We start from the raw sequence: 25228 nt of genomic DNA on the forward strand, positions 1-25228 counted from the left end.
GATGCTCTGACCTGGCCACTATGCAAACATGAAGGCCACCTTGTCACAGAGGGAATCACGCACCCCAACCTCTTTCAACATCTAGAACAAATCTTAGGGTGCTCTCCTCAGTAGATAGCCCAGCAGACCTCTAACAGATACCTTAGAAATGTGTGATTAATTTGTTCTTCATAATTTACTGCTGTAAAAATTTAAAAAAGAAAAAAAAAGGAAAGAAAAGAAAAACAATATAACATACATAAAAAAGAGGAAATACAGATGAGAGCATTGGAATGGTACCGCTCAGACATGATAAGTGACAGATGGGACGTCAATTTTCCTTCTTAATTCACTTGCTATTACAGAAAAATCTAACCTAAAATTTCATAGTAATTAAGTTAACTATGGGCCATAGTAATATACAAAACAAAATTGAGATAATATTGCATTGTTCCAAAAGTCTGCCAAATACTAACAGGCCTGTTCCTGTGGCATTAAGTACTAACCAACCACTTCTTCAACTTGTAAGTTTTACTCACCAAAAACAAAACACACAAAACAAAACAAAACAAAGCAAAAAACAAGCAGTCAGCCTAAGAATGATGGTTGTGGTGTTTAGCACCAAAGCTGAAGATCCGAGTTCAATCCCTGAGACTCACAGAGAGAAGGAGAGAAGTGATGTTGTCTGTCCTCTGACATCCACACCCATGCAGTGACATGGGTACCTCCACACACATATACAAAATGAGTGAACACATGTCAAAAAAAGGATTAACAAGTAGCCAATATTTTTAAGAAGGAAAATAACCTATTTTCCAATTTTAAATGAAATGAAGTAAATAGTGAAACAAATACTTGTGTAAGTGAATTCACTAACTGAAGTCTTCAGAACTAGTGCAATATGACTAAGTTTAGAAGTCACCTCACATATATCAGCATGATTTGAATAAGGCTTCAAATAAACCCAAGAGACAGGGTATATGGCAGAGAGAGAGAGAGAGAGAGAGAGAGAGAGAGAGAGAAACAATGACATAATGACATTACAATCATCTATAATATACAATATACCCAAGTCTAAAATTTTTTTTATTATTCTGTTACTTTAGATATTTTGCATTGACTTTTTTATATGTACCTCCCCCAAATGCTCCTTTAGTTACTTTGTGACACATTTCTACATACACAATTCCACTTCCTTGTAACCTACGGAATCCTTGTGTTTGATTAGTAATTTCACATATTTTTCTTTTCATCTGTATGGGGGAAAAAGCCTGCAATTTGTGTAGTCTTAAATTGACCATTTTAGCACCAAAATAATATGTAGGGTAAGTATGGAGCAGGACTCAGAGGGTTATGGCACACCTGCCGCATTTCTGTGTGACCCTACAAAGGACATGATTGACATCAATTCAAACATTATTAGTCAGTTGGCTCCTCGTACAAAAAGACTCCAACAGTAGACAATCAATGCTGAAAACATGTTCTCAATACCAGAGCTAGGAAAGTTTGCCTGGAGAAAAAAAGAAAGCCAGCTGGCTATAAAAAAAAAAAAAAAAAAAAAAAAAAAAAGCACCAAAGCACCTTTCAGTAAATACCAATAAAGCTTTACAAGTTGCCAAAATAACAAAGAAACAGAGATTACAAAGAAAAAGTGGCAATTTTCTTGACAGTAACACCTTCTTCAGAAATGCCCTGTCACTGGGCCATGTTCCACTTTTTACTACTGGCTCAGGTAAATATTCTGTGTGCATTTAATTTTTATTTTTTTTTAAAATAAACTACTAATTTAATACAACTCATGTATATTTTATATCCTAAAATAAATTTGAAGGACAGCCCTTCAGAATATCTTGGTGATGCCTTCCACCAAATCTGATGGTTTCAATTCTATGGAAGACTCATATAGGGAAAGGAGAAAACTGGCTCCTTTTTTTTATTTTATAAGAAATGAATGAAATAAAATGCTCTCTCATGTTTTCGTCACTGCTACATGAGTTTTTGCCACCCCTATAGAACTGCTTTAACATGAAGTATGTACCACCTTGAAATATGCTTCATGTAACTTTACTACTCTGAGAACTGACCAACAGGACTACAGAGATGGCTTAGCAGTTAAAAGTACTGGCTGCCCTTGGAAAGTATCTGGGTTTCATTCCTATCACCCACATGGTGCTCACAACCATCAGTAACTCGAATATCAGGGGCGCTGACACCTTCTTTCGTCTTTCCATATAACAAGCTTGCGTGTAGAACACAGACATACATATAGGCAAAATATTCATACACATAAAATAAAATTAAATAAATTTTTACAAAAAAGAAAACAAGACAGAACAAAGAAACAAAATAAAACAATAACAACAAAAACCAAGAGTCTTCCTAGCTTTGGGCAAGTGGCATGCACTGCTACAATCTCTATCTATCTATCTATCTATCTATCTATCTATCTATCTATCTATCTATCTGTCTATCTATGTATCATCGTTTTCTGTTACACACACAAACAGACACACACACACACACTCCTTCAGGAAGCCGAAGCAGAACTTTGCATATCTGAGGTTAGCATGCCTATACAGCATGAGCATGTCCCAAACCCACAAACTAAATAATGGCCTCACAACAAAGGAGAAATATGAGACACATAAGAAGAGAATAGGATTAGAAGGGGCACATCCATTCTTCAGCCAATCAGAACCCTCCCCCATTTTATCATTTTTTTTAAATGATAAACAGTAACTACTGCACAAGGGACATCAGAATCAGTTTGTCTCTACTGACAACTCCAGCCTATAGAAATAAAACAGGAAGCAAACAGTCAAACGCACTGACGAAGGAAACCAAACAGGAGACTTGGATGAGCTTGACCAGAACAGAGAGATGAGCAGCAAGCAAACACTATGGTAAGACACTTACATAAGAATCTGACTTTGCAAACTTTATAAGAACAGAGAGTAAACAATCAGTAAATACACAAATCCCATTGCCATCGCTAAAGGACATATTAGACTCTAAGAAAACTGATACTGGAATACAGTATCTCTCATTTTAAAGTGGAACCCAACAGAGAGCTACAATTGCAAATGAACCAGGTCACATTACAGTATTTCAGGAGTGGGTTAAGAGAGGACTCCATCCATCTTCACAATTGAGAATGAACAGTGACTGAGAAGCCCTCTAGTCATGGATATTTAGTTCATTAATTCTAATTTCAGTACCTTACAGTGATTAATAATGAGACATACATATACAAAGTTAAGATATTTGACTTAGCTGATATGATCTTGTATAATTGTTGGAATACCTAGAGTACATAACCAAGTATTACCCAAATAATCATTGATTCCATGTACTTACAACCTAAGAGATATTCGCAATTCTTGTTCTATTTATAGAATCAGAGATGCTTCCATCAGATGTACAGAAACTGACTTTTACAATTTTTATTACACTTTATTAATGTAACTTCTAAGAAGTTAGTTCGAGGGATTTTTGCTCTGCTGTGTTCTACTTTGGAGCCTTCCTGATACAGTACCCATGAGTTTCTTGAGGCTGCAGAACAGGACAACTCCACATAATACTAGCCTTCAGGAACTGAGCCAGATCTGAGAGGAACAGAAGCATCTCACCTGCCACACAATTTAACTCCACAGCAAAAGTGTCATGGCAGCAGTCCAATGTGTGTGTGTGTGTGTGCGCGCGCGCGCACACACACACACACACACACACACACACACACACATATATATATATATGTAACTTTGATTTGTTAACTATGAACACAGACTTTAGAATATAGAGCATAGCAAGGTGGCCAACATTCCAGGAATTATCAAAAATGGAAAATCTTACCACAGACACAAAGGTATTTGAATCGTACAGGTATTCTTACTTCTCTCTTGAGTGGCCCATTTTTGGTAACATCAAAGCACATATAATAGTAATCCTTTCACAAGGCAAGATTTTCTCTTATTCAGTGTACAGAGGCACTAACTGGCAAACAGCTTCTATGTTTGATTTTATTTCTCCAAAATTTCTCTCAATTAAATATTAGTTACTAATAGCTTATGAATTTTTAAATGCTAAGATGCAATTGTTATTAAATAAAGTCTAAGTGGCCTATCTAAACAAAAATGTATTCTAATGGTTAGCTGCCTCCTTTAAAACTGTCAAAATTATGTATTTATTGCTATGTTGACCTACTTAAACTAAAAGTTAACCACTTGGGACTCTTAAGTACTAAATAAAACACCATGATGACTATTACAGATCACGACTACAGGCATATTATTTTCCTATAACTTAGTGACCAAAGAGAATACCAATGACAAGTAACCTTCTTGTTTGCTAACACAGTATGATGGAGGAGATTGTAGATAGAATGAATCCCCACCCCCAAATTCTGCTTTTTGTTTTTTTTTTTCTTAGAATCACAATCTCATTCTTCAGAGAATCATTTGATGTCACTCCAGGTGTAAGTGGGCCATTAGATACATTAAAAATGTTGGAGGCAGGTGACTGATCCAGCATCTTATATCAGCATGTAAAGATGATGTGCAGGGTGGGGGGATTGTTTATTCAGTCCGTGTTATAATTGATGGTTTCAAGAAACTCAAAAAAGATGAAAACGAAAAAGCACTCTGCTCTCTTTCCAAGTGTGCAAATAAAAAAGGATGGAAAAGATAAGCTTAGAAAAAAAAAGCTCTTGGATACCAGCTGCAAAACAGCCGTAGAATCACAAGCATAATAGGCTGTTTTGCATTCTCCTCCTGGCCCCTTTGAAGAGCTTTGTAAATTGAGGGTGTGCAGGGGATGAAAGGTCAGATAAAGTCTGCTTCTCCTCTTCCCTTACAATACAAGCATGGATTTTAGCCAGTGCATACTTCTTCAGATTATCACACCAGATTCAAAGCAAATTTAGAAAATACCCAAAGTGTATTAATTGTTTAATGTATATTTTTTGTAAAGGTGGTTAATTGAGTATAGGTGTGTTGATATGCTAACGCACACTTGAAAGAAACTCTCGGGTTTTATCTCTGCTCTTTCTCCTCCTCAGTACGCGACAGCTAACTTTGTCCTGAGATAGTTGCAGGTTCATTTGTTTACCATATAAATTCCAACTACATCTGATATACTTTTACTATTTCATAGAATTTCATTTATTCCGAACGACAAATCTCCATCTGCCTCTCCCCCACTGTCTAGTGCTCTGCTGTGTACTCAGACACTGTGTCTATTGTCGCTGAAAGACAGAAAACAGTCTTTCAGCCACATCGACACCTGGTCTTCAGCCACCCCAAAGACCTTTGCTTCATTAACAAAATTAGTGGCAAACACAAATATTTTGAAAATTCTCTACCAAGACCAAGCTAATTTCTAATTCTACCACAAGTCAGCACTAGTTATTGCCTTGACCAAACTCCTTTGTTTTTAAAGCCTCAGTTTTAACAGTCTTGCTCTGCTTAAAAGTATCTGACATTAGGCTAGAACAAAGAAGTAACTTCAGACAGGAATCTAAATTTTAGGCTACAACAAGGAAGTAGGCTTCAGACATGAAAATGACTTTGGGCTAGGATAGGAAAGTTGGCTCAGATATTTTGGTCATCCTGATAAGCCCTTAGAAACAGTGATCACTGGAGTCTTCACGAAATTTTGTTTATTGCCTTGCTTGTTCTTTGACTATTTGTGTTTATTGTCTTGCTTGTTCCTTGACTATTTGCATCTATTATATTGCTAGTTCTTCAAACTAGAATTGACCTTAATACTTGCATGTAATTAAAATGGTATTAAAGCAGATTAGGAAAAAAAGTTTAAAAAAAAAAAAAAGACTATATTCTTGAGGAAAGACTATAGCTGGAGAGAGTGAACCAAAAACTTAACTTCTCTGCAACATAACTTTCTTCCTCAAAAATATTAAAAGGGCCTGACAATGGTGACATACACCTTTAATCCCAGCACTCAAGAGGCAGAGGCAGGTGGATATCTTGAGTTCTAGGGGCTACAGAACTTGAGGGTCTAGGAGAGTTAGAGTTATGCAGAGAAACCTTGTCTCAAAAATTAAATAAAAATTTTAAAAAGAACATGACAGTTTCCACTAAAAATTAGGTTATTGTGAAAAATCAGATGTCTTAAAATACAAACATACAGCACCCAGTGAGTCCTAGGCAAGAGCTATCAGTGTCCAGCAATCACAGACATAATGGGTAGGCAATCTCCAGGTTCCTGTCATTTCTAATCTTCTGTAAGCCTGCAATGGAGTTCAAGAGCATGATTTAGTTTCTCTGTGAGGCCTTTCTCAACTGATCCAATTTATACTGGTATCTCGAACAGGAAAAAACAACAACAACAAAAATCCAACAAAGTAGAGATCTCAAGGTCTACACCATAAATCTCTGCTTGAGTTTTATTGTGAATATCGTAGTAATTGTACTAATAATGGATGCTCTGGACAAATGCATCCCTGTTCTACACTCACTATTCTCAGGCCCTTTGGAAGATGCGGAAGTGCAATCAAAAGAACACTGAGTGACTTGCCAAGGTTGCAGCAGTAGAGGGGAGGCTGGCATGGTGGCTCAGTTTGCTCCCAAGTCTGAAAAAATGAGTTCAGTCTCTAGAACCAAGATAGTAGAAACAGAGAATTGACTCCCACAACTCCCTCTGAACATGTGTGAGCCCTGACACACCTACCCATGTACTGCACACACCTGTGAGCCATGGCACATTCACACATGGACATACACACAAACCCACCAAATAAAAAGAAAGCTAAGGGGCACTGAGCCTGACTCGCAGAATTTCATCAATCATTGAATGTATCTTACCTTCAATTTTTTAAAAATATTCCCAACATGTATTCCTGCTTCCTTCAAGCTTCCCAAAATGCCTTCTGAGGACAAGAATCAAGATTCTCTCTCTCTCTCTCTCTCTCTCTCTCTCTCTCTCTCTCTCTCTCTCTCTCTCTCTCTCTCTCTCTCTCATCTATGTATACGTATATACATATATAAAAATAATTTCTCATATAAATAAACAGCCATTTATCTCTGGATTCTAACCATGCAAATAAAACCAAATAACTTCTAAAATGCAATGACTTAACACTGGCTTAAAAATGCTGAGTGCTTGAGAAAACCACGTTGTTGTTGTGGTTATTGTTGTAGTTGTTGTTACTCAACTGGCAATCATGAATATAATGCAGAGAACACTTGGAACACCCTGTGCAGACAACATTGCCACACAAGCCAAACAGGCAGGGTCTTCCATAACTTTGGAGTGTACTTGCTGTCACATCCTGTTCTCTTTCAGGAGAAGTGCAGCTGCTCTTTAATGAGAACTACACCAGCCTAGGGAAGATATGTTACTCACATGTGTATCTGGAATGACATCACAAAGTCTGTGATTGCTGCATCTGTTAGACACAATCACCTCACGTTCTTTACAACTGCAGTATTGGTATTACAACTATCTAAATCTTCACTATTGTGAATGTATTTTATAAAATTTTCTGCCCTTCAAAATAATCCATGTTGAATAGATGCTGATATGTCATGCTTCCACAGGGCTCCCGAGTTTTTCCAGACTATGTGCTAAAACCTTGCCAAAATATAGCCCCTTCACTCCTCATATCCACTCAGCTGATTTTATTGGCCTTTCACTTAGAAAACTGAAGCAGCAGTGGTCCAGAGTTGAGGTTGACTATGTATCACTATCTACTGCCACATCTGTTGCAGTCTAAGTGCATAGCTGTTTCAAGATCCTTTGTCAATGCTTAATAGTTCGGAATGCTAGATGTTCTCTGTGGCTGGCAGAAAAACTACCATCTACTCTTAAATATATTCACCATGCAGACTGCAACTATGGAAACTTTAGTTCTACATTTTTTTTTTTCTGTGATTCTTGATCTTCCCTAAGACTGTGTTAAGAACCATCACACTGATACTTTTGGTCAAACACATCTGGTCCTGTTGAAGCACAGTGACTCTAACAGCTGGGGAAGTACCTATTTTACAAGGGTGATCTTTGGCCATCCATTTCAGCAGCCAATTATTGTTAAATAGGCTTCAAGGAGGCTGCATGCAAAACTGAGTACAGTCTCGGTGGAATAGTATCACAGCAAAAGTCCTGTGGATTTTTTATTATTTAAATTGAGATGATCATAAAATTAACACCCTTCTAATGCAGTTTTCATCTTGATTATTACTATTTAACTGGTAAAATTTTTTCTTCAGACTTTGTGAACACTATAATTAGTATGCATTACATTATAAAGGTTGCATCTTAATTGAAAAATCAACACTTTTTTTTCCTTCAATGAGTATATCGACTTCAAAATCAGCAAAAACACTGAAGACGTAAGCAACTTTACTAGACCCATAAATTAGTGTGTCCTTGACCAACCAGAATTCATAATCTGAAACATAAGATGCTAGCAGATCCTAACATTTCGATCTGAATTCCAAATGTCAGAATGGTTCTAGCTGGGCATTCTATTTATGAGTGTCTGTGATCAGCGTGTTGAAGGTTTGAGGCTATACTTCTGAATTTCTTCTCAGTGTCACAGTGACTATGTATTGAGCTACTTCGTGTGATCAACAGATAGGATCACATTGCTGGCAACCATTTTGCAGAATTTGCCCGTGTGCCCCCAGGGCTAGGAGTTGTACATACAAATCCCGAGCATGGCAAAAAAAACAAACAAACAAAACATATAATACAAACTGGTAAGCCGATCACAGTGAGCTCACTGAATCTGAAAAGCATTCAATATGAAAATATAGTTCAAGCACTATATTTTTATACAGAATTAAAGATTGGTGTCGTCTATGCACCAAACATGTATAGATTTTTATACAAACAATGCTATAGAAGAAGACTTAGATGTATTCTCACTTTACACCTGAGTCACCTACCAATGCTAACACTTAAGCGCTTTTCATGCAGGAGAGAGCTGACCCACAATGATATTAAGTTCCTTGTACCAAGCCACATATCTAGCCAACAACAGAGATTTGAACACAGAGGTACAGGGTCAGGATACTGTATTCAGATCCCTGGGTGAAAACCATGGCAACTATGGCTCTAGTGTCTACAGCATCAATACTATTTGTAGCAGAAAAGAAAGTTTTAAAAGCAGTTTCGGGTAAAATATGATAACAAAGGTGGCATTCAATTAATTTCAGCAAATATTAGCAAATGTTTTGGCATAATTTTATACATTGCCCAAAGATAAAGTGTCCAAACTAAAATTTTAAAATTCCCTTTTGGGAGCATCATTATTTTGTTAAGCAAACATTCAGGAGTCCTGAAGCTGAAGTTATGTATACACAGGACTTAACCACATTTCTCCAATTCAAAGCACAAGGGTAGAGATTTTCATAGGTTAATAAGGAACTTAGGATGCTGTCTGCTCCACTCTTGGTTTCTGGGTATGCATTAGTTTGTTCTTTTGTGAAGAATCCTATAAATAAGAAAATGCATTTTTGTTTTCTACTCCCTTGACTGTAGTATATGGGCATTTAAGTGTATACATGCATATATGCATGTATCCAAAAGACTTTCATATATCCCACTCACTTAAACAAACATTAATAACAACTCAGTGAATGTCAATCTAGCAATCTGCTGAAAGGGACAGAAAAGAAAATAGTGTAGGGTGAGTCTTGATGCTGTCATGAATATATACCCATGAGACTGACAGACACTGCAGTAGTTTGAGTCAAGACAAGTATGCATAACTACCAAGGTCACTTGGCAGAGTAAACAGATATGCAATGTAAAAATGGTCCATGAAGTCTCAGGTGCTTAGGAGATGCCAAAGATCAGTGTTAAATGCCAGTACAGTATTCCTAGAACCTCGTGCTTGATGCCCGGCACTGTAAAGGGGTATTGGCTTAAGTTGTTTCTCTACACAAAAGCCACAGTATGAATGTAATTAAAAGGACATTCTGAATTTGGTTAAAAATAAAGATGATGACTCTTATGGTGATTCATGTTCATTTAACTATATAAATCATATGAATAAAAGCATATTTTCCAGTTTTGTAATCACAAGGGGCTTAGACAATATTACAACACTAATTAGTCTTTCTCTGTGTAAGTGAAGGCCTCACTCTCTCCCCCGACCCTTCCTCTTCCTCCTCCTTTTGCTCTATATACACACACACACACAATGTGGAAAGAGTTGCTGATTAGGTTTTAACGAAAAGGATGTGAAGGAAATTTTATGTAATATGCAGCTAGTGACATTTATATGTGGGTTTGTGTATGTTATACATATGCATAAATTCATGCCTACCATTTAAATATAAATACTGGGACAGGCCTGTACATTCCACAAGAACACTCTTTTAACTTTCAGAAATTGCCATTTATAAGCTCAGGGCCTAAATTTCCACTTTGATCAATGGAGATCTTCATCACAGGACGGCATGACTGAAGCTTATTGATTAACTGATAACCTTCTAATGTACCAGCCTTTAATCTGCAAGAAAACCGTAAAGGAAAGAAAGTAGAGTTTTCAGAAAGGAAAACAGGGTTTGATTATCCTGGAAGAAAAGACAGACGACAGGAGGAGTTGAAGGCAGGCAGAAACATCCAGCAAAACAGAACCATGTCCTTCGGGCACTTCGGTTTCACTGCAGGCCTGTGAATTGAGACGTGAGACAACTGCATCACCTGACAGCCTGGCCCCGTGCCAAGGACTGGAAAGTCATAGCAAATCAACATAGCAAGGCTGCTGTGTCCATGAGGACAGAGGGAAAACAACCTCAAACAGTGATAAAAGTTCACTTCACAGCATGACCACAGTTTCAAAGCGGAAGGGACAGTGCTAAGGGTTGACTTCGTCGTTATCTATACTTTCTTCCAGAAAGGGGTCATTTTAAGTGAGTCCTGAGGTCTTGAAAATGTTTGACAGAACTTTTGCTGGCAAGTCTGCAGCTAGAGGACACTCTGAAAACAGCCTCTTATACCTCAGCACTAAATGTCACTATTGAAAAGTTCAGTGTGGAAAGGGAAGACAGGGGATGCATGCCTCCAGTCCAGATTTTTCCAGAACCTTACATGGGCTTATAGATCTTGATCACAGCTAATGTGAACAATCGAAACAACAGTAAACTAAGAATTATCTTATGTATATAATATAACTGAAGTAGATCTTTTAAAAAAAGAGCTGGACTCTCCTGTGCTTATAAGACAGCAGAATATAAAAGTAACTTTTTAAACAAGTAAATGTGCACTATCATATTCCAATTTTACAAACAGTTTTGAAAGAGAAAATGTGTGTTGGTTCACAGTTTTTATTTTCTATTTCCCCAGCACATAACTAAGAACATACAATCTTCTTTTAAAATCAGAGAAGCCCCCAAGAACTCTTACGGACTTCATACTTCATATTTCATTTTTAAGTGTAAAATATTGGTGTCATTAACTTGTAATATCATCTCAAACTGAAGCTCTGAGTTCTAGTGAAAACTGACTCACTAGATATCTGGATTTTGTGAATGCCAACAGGATTGCTGACTCCTGCCTACCTTCCTCCTTTCCCTCTAAGTTCCTGATATTGATTCTGTTCCTTGCTTGCTTCTAATTGCTATAAAACCCAGACTTGTTATAAAACCCAGACTAGTTTTGAACTTGTGGCCCTCCAGACTCGGCATTCACATGGCTGGGCTCTCAAGGCCGTGCCATTTAGCATTCTCCCTAGTGCCTCTGCTGCTCTGGGTCCTATTTCCATGGCCCACACAGATCTCCTAAACTTCAGAAACCAACACCTCTGCAATAGTAGCATGCAAACACACGGTGCCTTCATGTACAACCTCCAGATTTTGAATAAACAAGAGAAGAATCTCTGAGACAGTAAAACCTAAGCATACCCTTCCCAGATGACAACTGCCTTTTTGAAGCACCAAGCTTCCCATGTTGTTTACAAAGTTAAGCCAATGAGTTCCTAGGGTATTTTTCCAAGAACTATCACCTGCTAGAAGATTCCTTTTGTCTTCCCTAAGTCTCTTTTAATTCTTCAGACCTTAATAAGATTTTTTCAAAAGTATCAATGTCTTGTATGTCTTGTATGAACAATCTTTTTAAAGCATAACTTGTGTGTGTGTGTGTGTGTGTGTGTGTGTGTGTGTGTGTGTGTGTGTGTATTTTGCCAGGAATCAAACTCAAGGTCTCATGCGTGTTACTCTACCATTAAGAAATTTTCATAGCTGTAGCCATATATGCTTTGGTTTGATTTCTTCTCAAGGTCCAAATAATTCTGATATTTGTAGGTGGTCTAAGGGCTGGTGGTCTAAGAAGGAAGATTACCATAACCTAAGCAACTGGGTGCTGAGTTGCATGACGTCATTTACCACATGCTTTACTCATTTGATTATGCTATGCTCTCTGAATGTCTCTTTAAATAAAATAAGAACGATGCCAAGTAATTTCTCAGTAATCATACTGAATAGGATTGCTGAGAAATGTATTTTCAGATAGGAGTATCAATTATTATTTATTAGAGGGCTCTAATGTAATAACTAGAGTCTAGTTTTAATGTTGCAAATGTCCTGCCTTCATAATCCCTCAGAGGAAAATGAAACAGAAACATACAGCAGTTATTTGCATTAGATGTCAGACAATTAAAGCCACCTGTACTTGAATGTATAAAAAATAATAACTCTAACTACCCAAGCAGTTAGTCATTCAATTCAATTCAAAATGCAGTGAAGACCTATGACAATATGAGTCAGACAAAGATGAACAGGATGTGATCCATCCACTAGAAGCCAATCAAAATAGGAGTCAAATCAGGATGTATATAACCACGCAATGACACATAGAAGCTACTAAGTTTGACATTAAAGAATAAGTGTTTTCAGAAATGGATTTAAAATAATCACCATGGCCTTAAAGTATGAACAACAGAATTCTGTACATAGCAATAATTAACATTAAACCAGAGGTGGGGTGTAGTTTAGTGGTAACATATTTGCCAATCATGTTGCATGCATAAGACCCCAGTTTGATCCCCAATGCTGAAGAACAAAACAAAACAACCCACCAAAATTAAAAAAAAAAAAAAAACAGTAACTTCAAATTGCAGTATGTAATCTTTTAAAATCCACAAGGTAGTTGTTGGTGTACGACAAAGAGTTACAATCACAAACACCGAGCTGTTGGCTGAAAGACCTTGTGACTACACCTGTGTGCAATGTGGACTTAGTGGAAATAAAGGTAAAATTGAAAACAAGACAGCCATTTTTTTCTGCATATAGTAATAGATCTAAATGTAAATACATAATAGTCACTTTGCCCAGGCAGTACCCATCATGTGATATAACATTAATGGGTAGGGGTGAATCTAAGTTTATCTTCTGATAGCAGAGATCTTTTGTCTGGTTGTCTATTACATGCCAGGCACAGAACAGGACCTCAAATCATATTTCCCAAACAAATAAACTTGTAATCTTATCATACTCCTGTACATCTGTACTGATTACAATTCTACAAACATGTACTCGATACAAGTAAATGTATGTAATACAAGTAACACTAAATTCTACAAGAGGCAGGAACTCAGATGGTAGAATACTTGTCAAATGTACCAAAGCAATCCCGACTCCTGCAGAAAGAACTAAACTGGACATATTGGTGTGTGCCTTTATTCCCAGACCTAGCATTTGGGAGATGATGGTAGCAAGACCAGAATTCCAAGGTCATCTTCACATATATATTTGAATATAACAAATTCAAAGCCATACAGGCTACATCAGACTCTGTCTAACAAGGAACATAAAAATCATTTCAATATTAAAGTGTATTATTTATATTTTAAAGTAACAGAATGGCCTACTATAAATATGGACTACATTTGTAAGAATGTAATCATCTCAATATAGGCTAGATACTGGTATGTATCTCCATGGGTAACCATTTGTCTAGCGTGCACAAGACCCTAAACTCAATCCTCAGTAAGGTAACAACAACAAAATATAAATACAAAATGTCCCCTGTAATGTAAGAGATCAGGAAGAATTCATCACAATTCAAAACATTCTACAGGATCAAATATCATTTGGAACATTATTGAAAAGTATAACTACAGGCAGGTATGGACCACATTTTGTTTAAAGGACCCAGTAAGTCATCTACAGTATAATGGATTCTTTGTTAAATTCCATTTTTGAATGATATTTGAGCAAGGCACAGTGGCATTAATCCCTTCATCCCAGCTTTTATTAACATCTTTAATCCCATCAGGGAGACAGAGATAGGTGGATCTCTGCCTTCCAAGACACCTGGTCCACATAACAAGTATCAGGCCCAGCCAGAACTACACAATGAGATTCAGTCTCAATAAAATAAAATAATATTTGAAAACTTGCATACAAAAACATTTCACTGAAGTATTTGTTTCTGTTTAAAAATTCACCAGATGTTCTATAAACAGGAATTTTCCTGTAGCCATTCACAATATTTTATGAGTAACTAAGTCAATAACTAGTAATATACCCGGCTATTGTCAAGTGCAAATAGCACTTGCTGGAGTATAAGTCCTTAGATTTAAAAAGCAACAACATCAAGCCCACATTAGTTGCTTAGTGAGACACAGCACCAAATCTGAGTAAAAAAGTCAATAACTGACCAAAGCAAATATGTGCCGTGAGTCTAAGTAGGTGTTTCTAATAGGAAATGTAATAGAGGTGAAAACAACAACAAAAATTTTTTAAAAACCCCAAACAAACAAACAAACAAAAAAACAAATAAAATTTTCTAAGAAACAGCAAACACAACACACAAAATTATATACTCATCAGTCTAGTTTGCATACAACTTATATCTGATTTCATACTTTTATAAATTTTGTAAAATTATTTTCAAACATCATATATGACATACAACTGTGAATAACTCTAGATCAGATACTATATGTTCATAATTTTGCTCTCTGGAGCAAAGACTGCAACATTTGGTTCTGCAAAGAGATTTCCACCATCCTCCTCCAACTAGATTGTTTCTCCCTGAGAAGTCCGCTTGCTGAATGCGAACATGTTTATTTAATATTGAGTGAACTTCAACCAAAGATGGCACTGATTGCTTTTCTTAAACTAATTTGATGCTAATTATAGACAGAAAGAGTAGAAAGGACTTGCGGCCATACTTCCTTTGAACAGGTCTGAGAAGTCAGTTTCCAGGACCTGCTGTTGCATCAAGGGCAAACTAAAGGAAAAGTGGGATAGGAAAGACAAACCTAATAAACACTTTCAACTTTTAGCTATAATGGAAAGCAAACCTCTGAGCTGTTAGGGCCCTTGTCTTGATTTTCAGTTTGGTTTTTATCTTGGGATTCCCTCTGACTTATCTACCTTAGTAACGAGAAACTGATAAAATCAGTATTTGTTATATTCTAGAGAATATATTAAAACCAAGACTTAAAAAAAGTGTTTCTAGTAATTTCTTTACTTTACAGTAATGAATGATGTAGCCAGTATAGCTTCAAATTTGCTATACAGCTAAAGATGACCTTGGAATTCTGGTCTTGCTACCTTCATCTCCCAAACACTAGGTCTGGGAATAAAGGCACACACCAATACGTCCAGTTTAGTTCTTTCTCAAAGTCATTCCCTGCTTTAGGTCCTCTTTCAAATTCAGCCATGCATTTTTCTACATTTAGATGTTATGCTTTCCTTTGTCCTGTAGTGTGAAAAACTGTCATAGGATAGAAATGTGGCCTGTGCCTAAGAATCCAGTGAGCTCTGCTTCATGCCACAAGTAAACCTCTCGGACTCAATGGGTCTCAGTATCACTTAAAAGAAAAAAATTCTTGAAAGGCAGTATTTGTGGTTGGATTTCTCATCTGAGAACTATTCATCCAGCCTAGTTTAGCCTCATAGAATGGAGGAGATCTGGAACAATCAGGATGCTGTGCCTAGAGACACATCATTAGGTTTTCTACCTTGTTTAGAAAATACACTTCTTGTAAAAACCACCAAGGACCAAAATAAGATTTCAGCCTTTCTTCCAAGTGTGTTGGGTAGGCTCTCTACACAGGACACACCTGCACTGATGGCAGATAGCACTTTTAGAAACCAGAATCCTGGCTAGAAAACCTCAAACTAGGGTGGGGCCAGCAATGCTTTGCTTCTCTCTAAGTAACACGGAGCATTCGTTCACTGTTTGGCCACTCTGTGCTGGAGTCTATGGTTCTACGCTGGAGTCATCAATGACCCTCAAGATGGAAAATCATAGATAAATAAAGAAAAGACATGCTTTGGGATTAGAAAATATATTTTTAGTAAAGCAAAGATTTCAAAAGAGAAACATTTAAAAATATCTTATACAGACTTTATTTTTTAATTCTCTAGTCTGTGTAATAAGAAAAGATAATATTGTTAGGAACTGTCTGTGTTGGGTGTATAACTTCCAGATGCACACATAATCTTGTAGAGGGGACCATTAGTTCACTGCAAAAAGACTGAGGCTCCTGTCTTTACTCTGAGTAAGCAAGTGACAGGGTAGGCAAAAGTTCTAACCTTACACTCCATGCTAGGCCTACATGGGAAGCACATAACAACTCCTTAGAGATTCTGAGGCCCCATTCTAGAATTTCCTATCTGTTACAAGATAAAACAACTAAAATTCAAAACTTATTTCTATGTGTCTACCTTAACAAGTAATAAATACAATCTAGAATTGGACATAGTAGTTAATGTCTCTGATCCTAGCAGTTGGGAAGTAGAGACAGAAGGTTTATGATTTTAAGGTCATCTTTGACTAAATAGCAAGTTCAAGTCCAGCATACGCTATGTAAGATCCTGTCCCAAACCCTTCCAGGGGAGAAAAAAAAAAAAAACAGAAAAAAAATGCGAAAAGAAAAAAGGAAAGAAAAACATGATAGACAAGAGAAGGCATTCATCTCTCTGGTTCTTGATATGCTCAAAGCTCTTCAAGCAGCTCTAAGCTTCTTCCATCATACGTTAACCATAACAGACTATGCCATCTCAAACCATAAACCAGCATACGACACCCTTCCCAGCAAAAGAGAAAATAAGAAAATGGAGGCAAAAGGAGGAAATGGCTACACAGTTAGGAGCAATGCCTGGTCTTCCAAAAGACCCAGGTTTAATTCCACACACCAGACTGACTGCTCACAAACTTCTGTAACTCAAATCTCAAGAAATGCAGTGCCCTCTTCTAACCTCTGGGAGCACATGATGCACAGACAGACATGACGGTAAAAGACCTAGACACATAAAATTTTTAAAAGGAGGAAAGAAAAGCATGTTTATCTCTAGAAAGGGGCTGTGAGATAGAGAATTGTAGGCACAGAGAATGATTTTGTGTATCCCCAACACCTTCGATATAGTATCTACGTTGCCTTCATAAAACAATTGAATTATAAAAAAAGAAAAGAAAAACAATCCAGCAATGACAATAGCAAATCAAGTAACAGCAGCAAAACAAAGACATAGAGAAGGGAGAATGAAAGTGATGAAGAAAGAGCTAATGGCATACTAACAAACACAAGGTCTAGAACTGTAGCAACAGAACTGCCCAGGAAGCTCCACTCTCTACAACCAAAGGCAGTGAAAGGAGACCACCCCCCCAATCCTCTTGACCAATCACACCCCCAAATTCAGTCAGAGGAGGAAGATATCAAGACTAATACTAAGAATTAAGATTTTTTTTTTTTACAAAGGTCTCACTGTGTGCTAGGAAAGTGTAGATTAGTAGAAAGGCAAAAAGCTAAGAAACACAAATCATAAGTGGAATGTTCCAATCCTATTAACACAGAATAAATTAGTCCACGAGAGACAGAAAAAGAAACAGATTTCTACCAGTAATTTATAGAGTGTCCCTTTCTGCTGCCAAAAAAAATTCAAGGTGAGTGTTGTTCTGCATTTTGAAAAACTCTGAGAAAATCCCATTGTTGTGGCTTTTATTTACTGGAAGGCATCGCTATGCAGTGATTACTTTTAAATAGCCGAATCTCCACACCAGGGTAGGTTTTGACTGTTTTTAGATGGTCCCCGAGTACTCTATTATGTGTATCAGATAAAGTGAAGTGTTGAAAATAATTACTCTCATAAACATACTAGAGCCAAGATTATTCCTCCAATGCCACCCTTCTAATTGCCTCCCATTCTACCGTCTCTTTGAGAGTAAAAGGGCAGAGTAGAGCTTCAAGGTCTGTAATGCTGGGACTGCAGCAGAGTCCTGGGACCATCCTAGGAGAATGTGAGATGTAACCATGAACACTGACCATCCTGTGAATTCTACAGAGAAAAGACTGCAGTGATGAGTGTAACCTAGAGAAAAACCTGGCTATAGAAAGAAAGGGTAGATTTTAAAAGACTGTTATGATATGACTTGCTGAAAATATGAGTTAACAGGTAATTGATTTAATTCCACACGTATATTTAATAAAAAGTTCAGTTGATATGCAAATCTATGTATACTTCGGAAAGATGAGTAATTTTTCAATTGAATCTCTCTCAATCTTTCTCTCTCTCTGTCTCTCTCTGTCTCTCTCTCTCTCTCTCTCTCTCTCTGTGTGTGTGTGTGTGTGTGTGTGTGTGTGTGTGTGTGTGTGTGTGTACCCTCATGCACAGTATATTTGGAGGTCTTTTGGGAGTCAGCTCTCTCCTTCCACCATGTATATCTGGGGAATTCTAGGTGATAAAACCTGGCAGCAAGTATCTTCATCAAACAAGACATCTTGCTAGTCATGCATTTATGTTTTAAGATGCCCCTTTAAGTCCCTTTTCTCAAGACTTAATTTCTGACTAAAGTTAAAGCATATCCTAAAGGATTATATAGTTTCAAAACAATTCTAAGTTATGAAAAATGTATTGGTACAAAACAAATAATGTGTTCCAACCATTTGTTTCTTGGAATAAATTAATTTATTTGCTTTTTACTTGTTTTAATGCCTGTGCTTCAAAATTTAGAATTTTTCAAAATTTAGCCAGGAATAGTGTAACATTGGGCTCCAGATTTCTAATAAGAAATGCTCAGAAAATATTTTAGAAAGTTCTAAATGTTATCATTTTATCACTGGTCAAAATTTTTGAAATTTCTCTTCTGTCACCTTCTATTTGTATTTAAATACAGCATAGTCCCATGGGTGTTCTAGAGTGTGACTAAAGTTTTGAATCAAATTTTGTTTTTAATTTGGTGAACCTTGCTTTATCAAAGGACTGAAGCAATGAAGACAAATTCAGAAACATCTTGTTTCATGGAGGAATGTAAGAAAATCCAATTATCTATGTTCATCCTGGGTAAATGTAGAAATGATAGGCCACTTGGAGGAGTAACCAGTCTCCTTCTAGTCCTTCTGCCCCACTAAGCAACCCCAGACAGAAAAGAATCAAGCATCTATAAAAGCACTTCAGAGACTGTCCAACCTCTCCATTCTGCTATCTGACAGCTTCTTTATGAAGAAGTCAAGAGGTCTTCTCTTCACTCTAAGACCAAACACTCTACTCCTCTCTTCAAATCATTCTTTTATTCTCTCCTTAGTACCAAGCAAAATTAGCTGGACAGCATCAGCTGAACGAAAGTTTGTGTTGTCAGTTAAAATTGGAAATAAACTATGCCTTACTTTGAGTTTTACTAGACCATTTTAGATTTGTAGTCACCCATTGTTTATAGGTTTCTTTTATAAAGATGTTCCATTTATAAGTTTTAAGGTCTCACTAACCTGTCAATATTTGCTGGTTAAAGTAAAATGGAGATGATTGTGTTAACTTTCCTATTTGAGGTTCATCTGTATCATGGCAGGCATGTTAAATATGATATGCTCCTGACTCTTAAGATGGTCACAATCTCAAGACTAGGTGCTCATTAAAGGTGGTTCACACCTTTATTGTCAGCATGAGCAATGCAGAGATAGACAGATAGCTCTCTAAGTTTAAGGATAGCCAGGTCGACATTCTGAGTTCCTGGCCAGCCCGAATGTGCATAGTGAGATCAGGTCTCTTTAAAAGCAAAGTGAAACAAAACAAACAAAATTATAAATCTCTAATACAATAGACAGGAGACATATGATGGTATAGACTAACTCTGTAAGACAAAGGCAGCAAGAGCAAGACAAGAAGGGTAAACAAGATGTAGTCTAAACTGAATATGAACTAAGACCATCCAAGGCACGTAAAACTGAAATCATTTAAAGCAACATGAGGCATTAAAAAAATAAAAAGCGTATCATATTTGGAGTATTGAGAAGTGAAAAGGACTAAGGTATAAAGACATCTGTCGGGAAGGAGTACTGGAGGCACCAGAGTCAAAACTGAGTTGAAAAGAAGGCCAAGGCCTAGGATATAGAACAATGTTCTGCTCAAGCATAAGGACTTTGTCCAGCAAGAAATACAAGGAGAAAATTAACAAGGCCAGAAACCTGTGTGTGGATGCAAAGGGCAGGCTGGAAGGAGAAAAGATCACAGACATGAAAACCAACCCCAAAACCTATTTGGAAGCTGTGCGGCCACAGACTGAGGGACAGGAACACAGGGGAACAGGAAAGAAAAGGAGCTCAGAAACCTGAGATGTTTCTGAGAAGAAGTTGAACAATACAGTAGCTGCAGATTTTTGCAGATAATTGAAGGTACAGTTTAAGTCGGGAATTTTATTTAGCTTGGATAGTAATGGCTTTCTTTAGAAGGACAGTAGAACCAAAAAAAAAAAAAACATTTGTTTGCATCCAGGTATGGTGGCACATGCTGGTAATCCCAGCATTTGGGAAGAGGGGGAGAAAAAATCAGAACTTCGAGATCATCCATGATCATTCATAATCACCCACAATCATCCATAACCACCCATGATAATCAATGACACTGAGTTTGAGGCCAACTTAGAAACTTCTAAGACCCATCGCGAAAATATAAATAAAAAAAAAAAAAAAACAACTATCAATATGGAAAAAAAACTTTGGTCTTTCTAGTATGAACTGCCTTTAGAGGTTCAGTTGGTCTAAATAGTGTTTTACACCTACACACAGCAAAAAGTGTTGGGTGACTCCAAAGGTGCTACCTCTTGCCGATTACGTAGGGACTCTCATGGGGTATCAGGACAGGTTGAGGAGGCAGAAGCAAAGAGAAGATACGGGTTGATGATAGCCTGGTGGGTGTGGCTTGTCAGAGCTTCATGATCAGTACAGTAACCAACATGAGTCTCCAATAAAAATAATCCAATTTAACTAAAAGTAAAAATTCATTTCTGTGGTCCCCCAACAACATGTCATCTGCTTAGTAGACAGATAGTGAGTGGATCGTGAAGAGGAATCAAAGGAGTAAAAAGAAGGAAGGGAGAAGACAACACTGCTGTGGCAGAGGATTTGAAGGATGAAGCACTTGAGAATAAAAGCTGATAAAGATGTCAAGTAAGAAAAACAGTAAAATTCACTTTCAGGTATTGTTTTCTATCCTGGCAGCTGCACTACGGGAATCCTCACCAATTATATAGATATAAAATGACTCAAAGAGACATCATTCATTCACTCAGAGGACAAATTGAACTTGCAGAAAAAAAAAATTCAGGAAAGAAAGTGGTAGAAAGAGGACCTCTCTTTTCCTACAATTCAATCAGTAAATGTGGGCCTTGCATAGATATTCTTAGCTTTTGTTCTTATGAGAGTTTTGGTGGTCTCTAGTTCTCTCTCTTTTGTTCCTTTGTTTTCAATTAAATTTATTTAATTATTCTCTTTACAACCCAATATCAGCCTTTCCTCTCTTCCCAGTACCCCCTCATGCAAGTCCTCTCCCATCCCACATTTATCTTCTCATTTGAGAATTGAAAGCTTCCCTCTGGCTGTTAAATCCCCTATCTCCCCCCACACATATATCAAGTCATTGTGGGACTAGGCACATCCTCTTCCACTGAGGCTAGATAAGGTTGTCCCTTTAGGGGCCCGGAATCCACCATCAGACAGGTAGGCAACAAGCTCAGGGATAGCCCTGCTCCAGTTGTTTGGGGAACCCACATGAAGACCAAGCTGCTCATCTGCCACATATGTGTAGTCCTGGGTCTAGCCTGTGCTTGCTCTTTGGTTGCTGATTCAGTCTCTGGGAATTTCCAAGGGTCCAGGTTAGAGGGGCAAGGACCAGTCCCTGACACTATTAATGATACTCTATTATGCTTGCAAGACAGGAAGCATAGCTGTTCCCTTAGAGGCTCCACCAAGCAGCCAATAGAAAGAGATGCAGAGACTCACACCTAAATATTAGATGAAGCTCAAGGAGTCATGTGGATGAGTTGGGAGAAAGATTGAGGGACGAGAAGAGGGCAGGGACTCCATAGTTTTTGAGGATGAAATCTCAGAAATATGTTTCATGAGAAATATATAAAATACATGTACCTAGATATCAAACAGTACATCAAATTCTCTTCTCAGTACAAATAAAAAGGAGACAGAACAATGTTTGTAGGGCTTGGGGAGTTAGAAGTTGTTGTATTATGGGTATAGGGTTTTGGAGCTGATTGAAAATTCTGAACTGTCTTGGTGACAGTCAGCAATCAGAATGTACTTAATGTCTTAGCACTCTACACTTAAGCTGGTTAAAATGACAGAGTTGGTTTTGTCTACATTTTACTCCAATGTGTTTAAAAAGCAAGCTATAATACGAGGAACTTAATTATTTTTTTTTCTATAAGTGAAACCTGTCATCTGCTGGATGAACTAAGCTTCACGGAGTCACTTCACATCTGGAGAAACTGGGGAGAACTCCAGCATCAAACCAGCTGTCAGGACAAAGCAAACTACCTGGAAGTCACATTTTTATACCTTTTCTTTTTTTTTTGACCTCTTAACTAGCTTTTATTCTTAAGAAAGCTCTAAGGACCCTCTATGCCTGGGAAGCTCAAGATAACGGACATTGGAAGCAAATAGCTGTTACTTGATGGTATTACGATAAGAGCTCGAGAGATTAAGGTCTACAGCATGACTTTCATGAGGTGTAGGCGAGCAAGAATCTCTTGTAGCTGCTGACATGGACTCACCTGATACTGCCAACAGTATGTACACACAAAACAGGTTAACATTTTAAATGGCACTGAAGGTAAATCATACATCAGACAACTCTCATGACCTGGCCTAGTGTTCTCTATCCATAGATAGTTTCACTTTCTCCAAGCTTCGTGTTCTGCAATCAGACACAGGCCCAATATGAAAAAGGAAAATTTTAGAAATGATTTATAATTTTAAGTAGCTTTAATGATACATTTTTGCTATGATTGTCCTAGTTCATTGTTATCACTCTGAGTTTCTTACTAATTTATAAATTAAGCTTTATCATAGAAATGTATGGACAATGAGAAAAGAGCCTCTAGAATACAAGATCCAAGACTGTCCATGGAGATGTGAATCCAAAAGCTGTATGGGAACAGGTCCCTAGGAGAAAAGGAGTAACTATGCTCCTCCTTTGGATTTACTTCATGGGTCAGTAGCCTCGGTTAATGCTAGAATTGCAAAGTATAAATATCAGCAGTAAACCCTGGGGCAACTATGTTTGTGCAGGCAAAATGCTCACTCTGCAATTAAGGGAGGGCAAGTATCTATGAATCACTCTTCCTGCATTCTGACAGGCCCTGGAGCAAGGCTCGGGGAGAAGAACACAAAAGGGATGCTGTAAGAAGCCAAAGGCTACTTCTAGATATGTTCCTGCAACCTAGAAGCTGAAAACATCAGGCTAAATATTAAATCAAAGCAGGTGACAGTTTGTGAATATAGAGTAATGCAATTAGCCAGCGAATGTCTGAGCCAACATCTTTTTACAACTTATAGGATAACTAATTTTCCGTGACTGGGCCTCCCATCAGCACCCAGACTTCCTTGTGAACGCACTGGCAAAACTGAAATAAACAATTACAGCACACCCTGCTTCCTCTCCAAGGAAATGCACTAACTATGGAGAACAGAGCCAGTGTCTTAACAATTCTGCTTTCCTTGCCCACCACTGGAAACTTTGCCCACCTCAGGCAGGGATCCTGCGGTCGTCACAATCTGATAAATGAAAACACCTCATGATTGCCATCCCAAAACAACACTAGGACAGTGCAAAGATAGACACTAGAAGTGGAAACCAACCGAGGGGGAAAGAACGATAAAAAAAGACAGACAAAGGAAACACAAGACATGAGTCATGCTGTACTTACAACTTTCAGCCTGATAGTCTGGCACAAACTGTTCATCATTGTCAGGTACCTGAGCTGAAGAAGAAAAAGAAAATTTAAAAAACAAAATTAAGAGGGGAACTGCCAAGACAAGACATAAGGAATCGAATCAGATGTGTCAAGCAAGGCCTGTTTAGATAGAGCTCAGACCTACAATTATTTGCCAATATAACCTTCTATGTAAAAGATCAAGACATAGGAGAGGAAACAGAAAGGCCTATTAATAGAACTGGAAAACTTGAGTGTGTCCGAAATATCACGGCAGCAGGTGTGGTTCCTCTGAATTTCACCTGCCAGAAGGAAACTGAAGAGATGGAAAATACGAGGTACAGCATTTTTACATCATGCACAGATGGATTTTGCAGGAGTTGTGCTAAGGGCATTTCAATCTACCCACTGCTGGTGCTTAAGTAGACCATCTCAGTGACCTATAAGGATTTTTATAAGTGATGTGCTGCCTCACTTGAAGTCACACAATTTCCTCCTCACTTTTAGAAATGATTTCTCTTGGTATGTTCTAGCTCCTGAAAATCAGATGATCATCATTAAAAGCACTTGGCCTACACTTGTTGGAAGCAAGATATAAAGTTTAAAAATTCGAGAATGCAAGGACCGCCATTGACTGGGGACACATGCAACAAAGCCATATATTTTCACAATTGTCTTCATAATATTAAAAATAACAAACAGTTAAACAAATGTCATTCTTTCAGGCAAATTATTTTCCTGGCTTCTAGTCAGTGCTAAGAGAAAGAATCTCACCGTTTTCGTCAGCCCTAAGGTGAAATGATTTCCTGCTTTACTAAAGAAAAAAGTACTGGTTGGAAGGATTTACTACATTCTGGGCAATTAAAGCACAAGTCCATTCCTGCACCTTGAAATATTTATTAACTTTGCTGTGGACATTGAACTAACCTATCTCGTAGGTTATTATTGAGTCTTCAAACACAAAAATATGCATATCTTTTGTATAAACAAACTATACAAAACAGAAATCAGGTTACGTGTAACTTGCTGAACATGTGATGAACGATCATCATTATTTACTTGCAATGTGACCTCATTAGCTAGTATTAGTTTACTACCATGTATACCTACT

General features: G+C 37.5%; 1 protein-coding gene across 5 annotated transcripts in view; it reads right to left on the minus strand.

The window, feature by feature from the left end:
• Positions 1-25228, minus strand: part of Etv1 (ETS variant transcription factor 1) — an 87118-nt gene that overhangs the window by 49161 nt on the left and 12729 nt on the right. For all 5 annotated transcript variants that reach the window (XM_076941957.1, XM_034514515.2, XM_076941958.1 and 2 more), the window contains one exon: positions 24112-24165. In XM_076941957.1, coding sequence (XP_076798072.1) covers positions 24112-24165 — 54 coding nt within the window. The remainder of the gene's footprint in view (positions 1-24111; positions 24166-25228) is intronic.

This window comes from Arvicanthis niloticus, chromosome 11, assembly GCF_011762505.2.
Source record: "Arvicanthis niloticus isolate mArvNil1 chromosome 11, mArvNil1.pat.X, whole genome shotgun sequence".
Lineage (NCBI taxonomy): Eukaryota > Metazoa > Chordata > Mammalia > Rodentia > Muridae > Arvicanthis > Arvicanthis niloticus.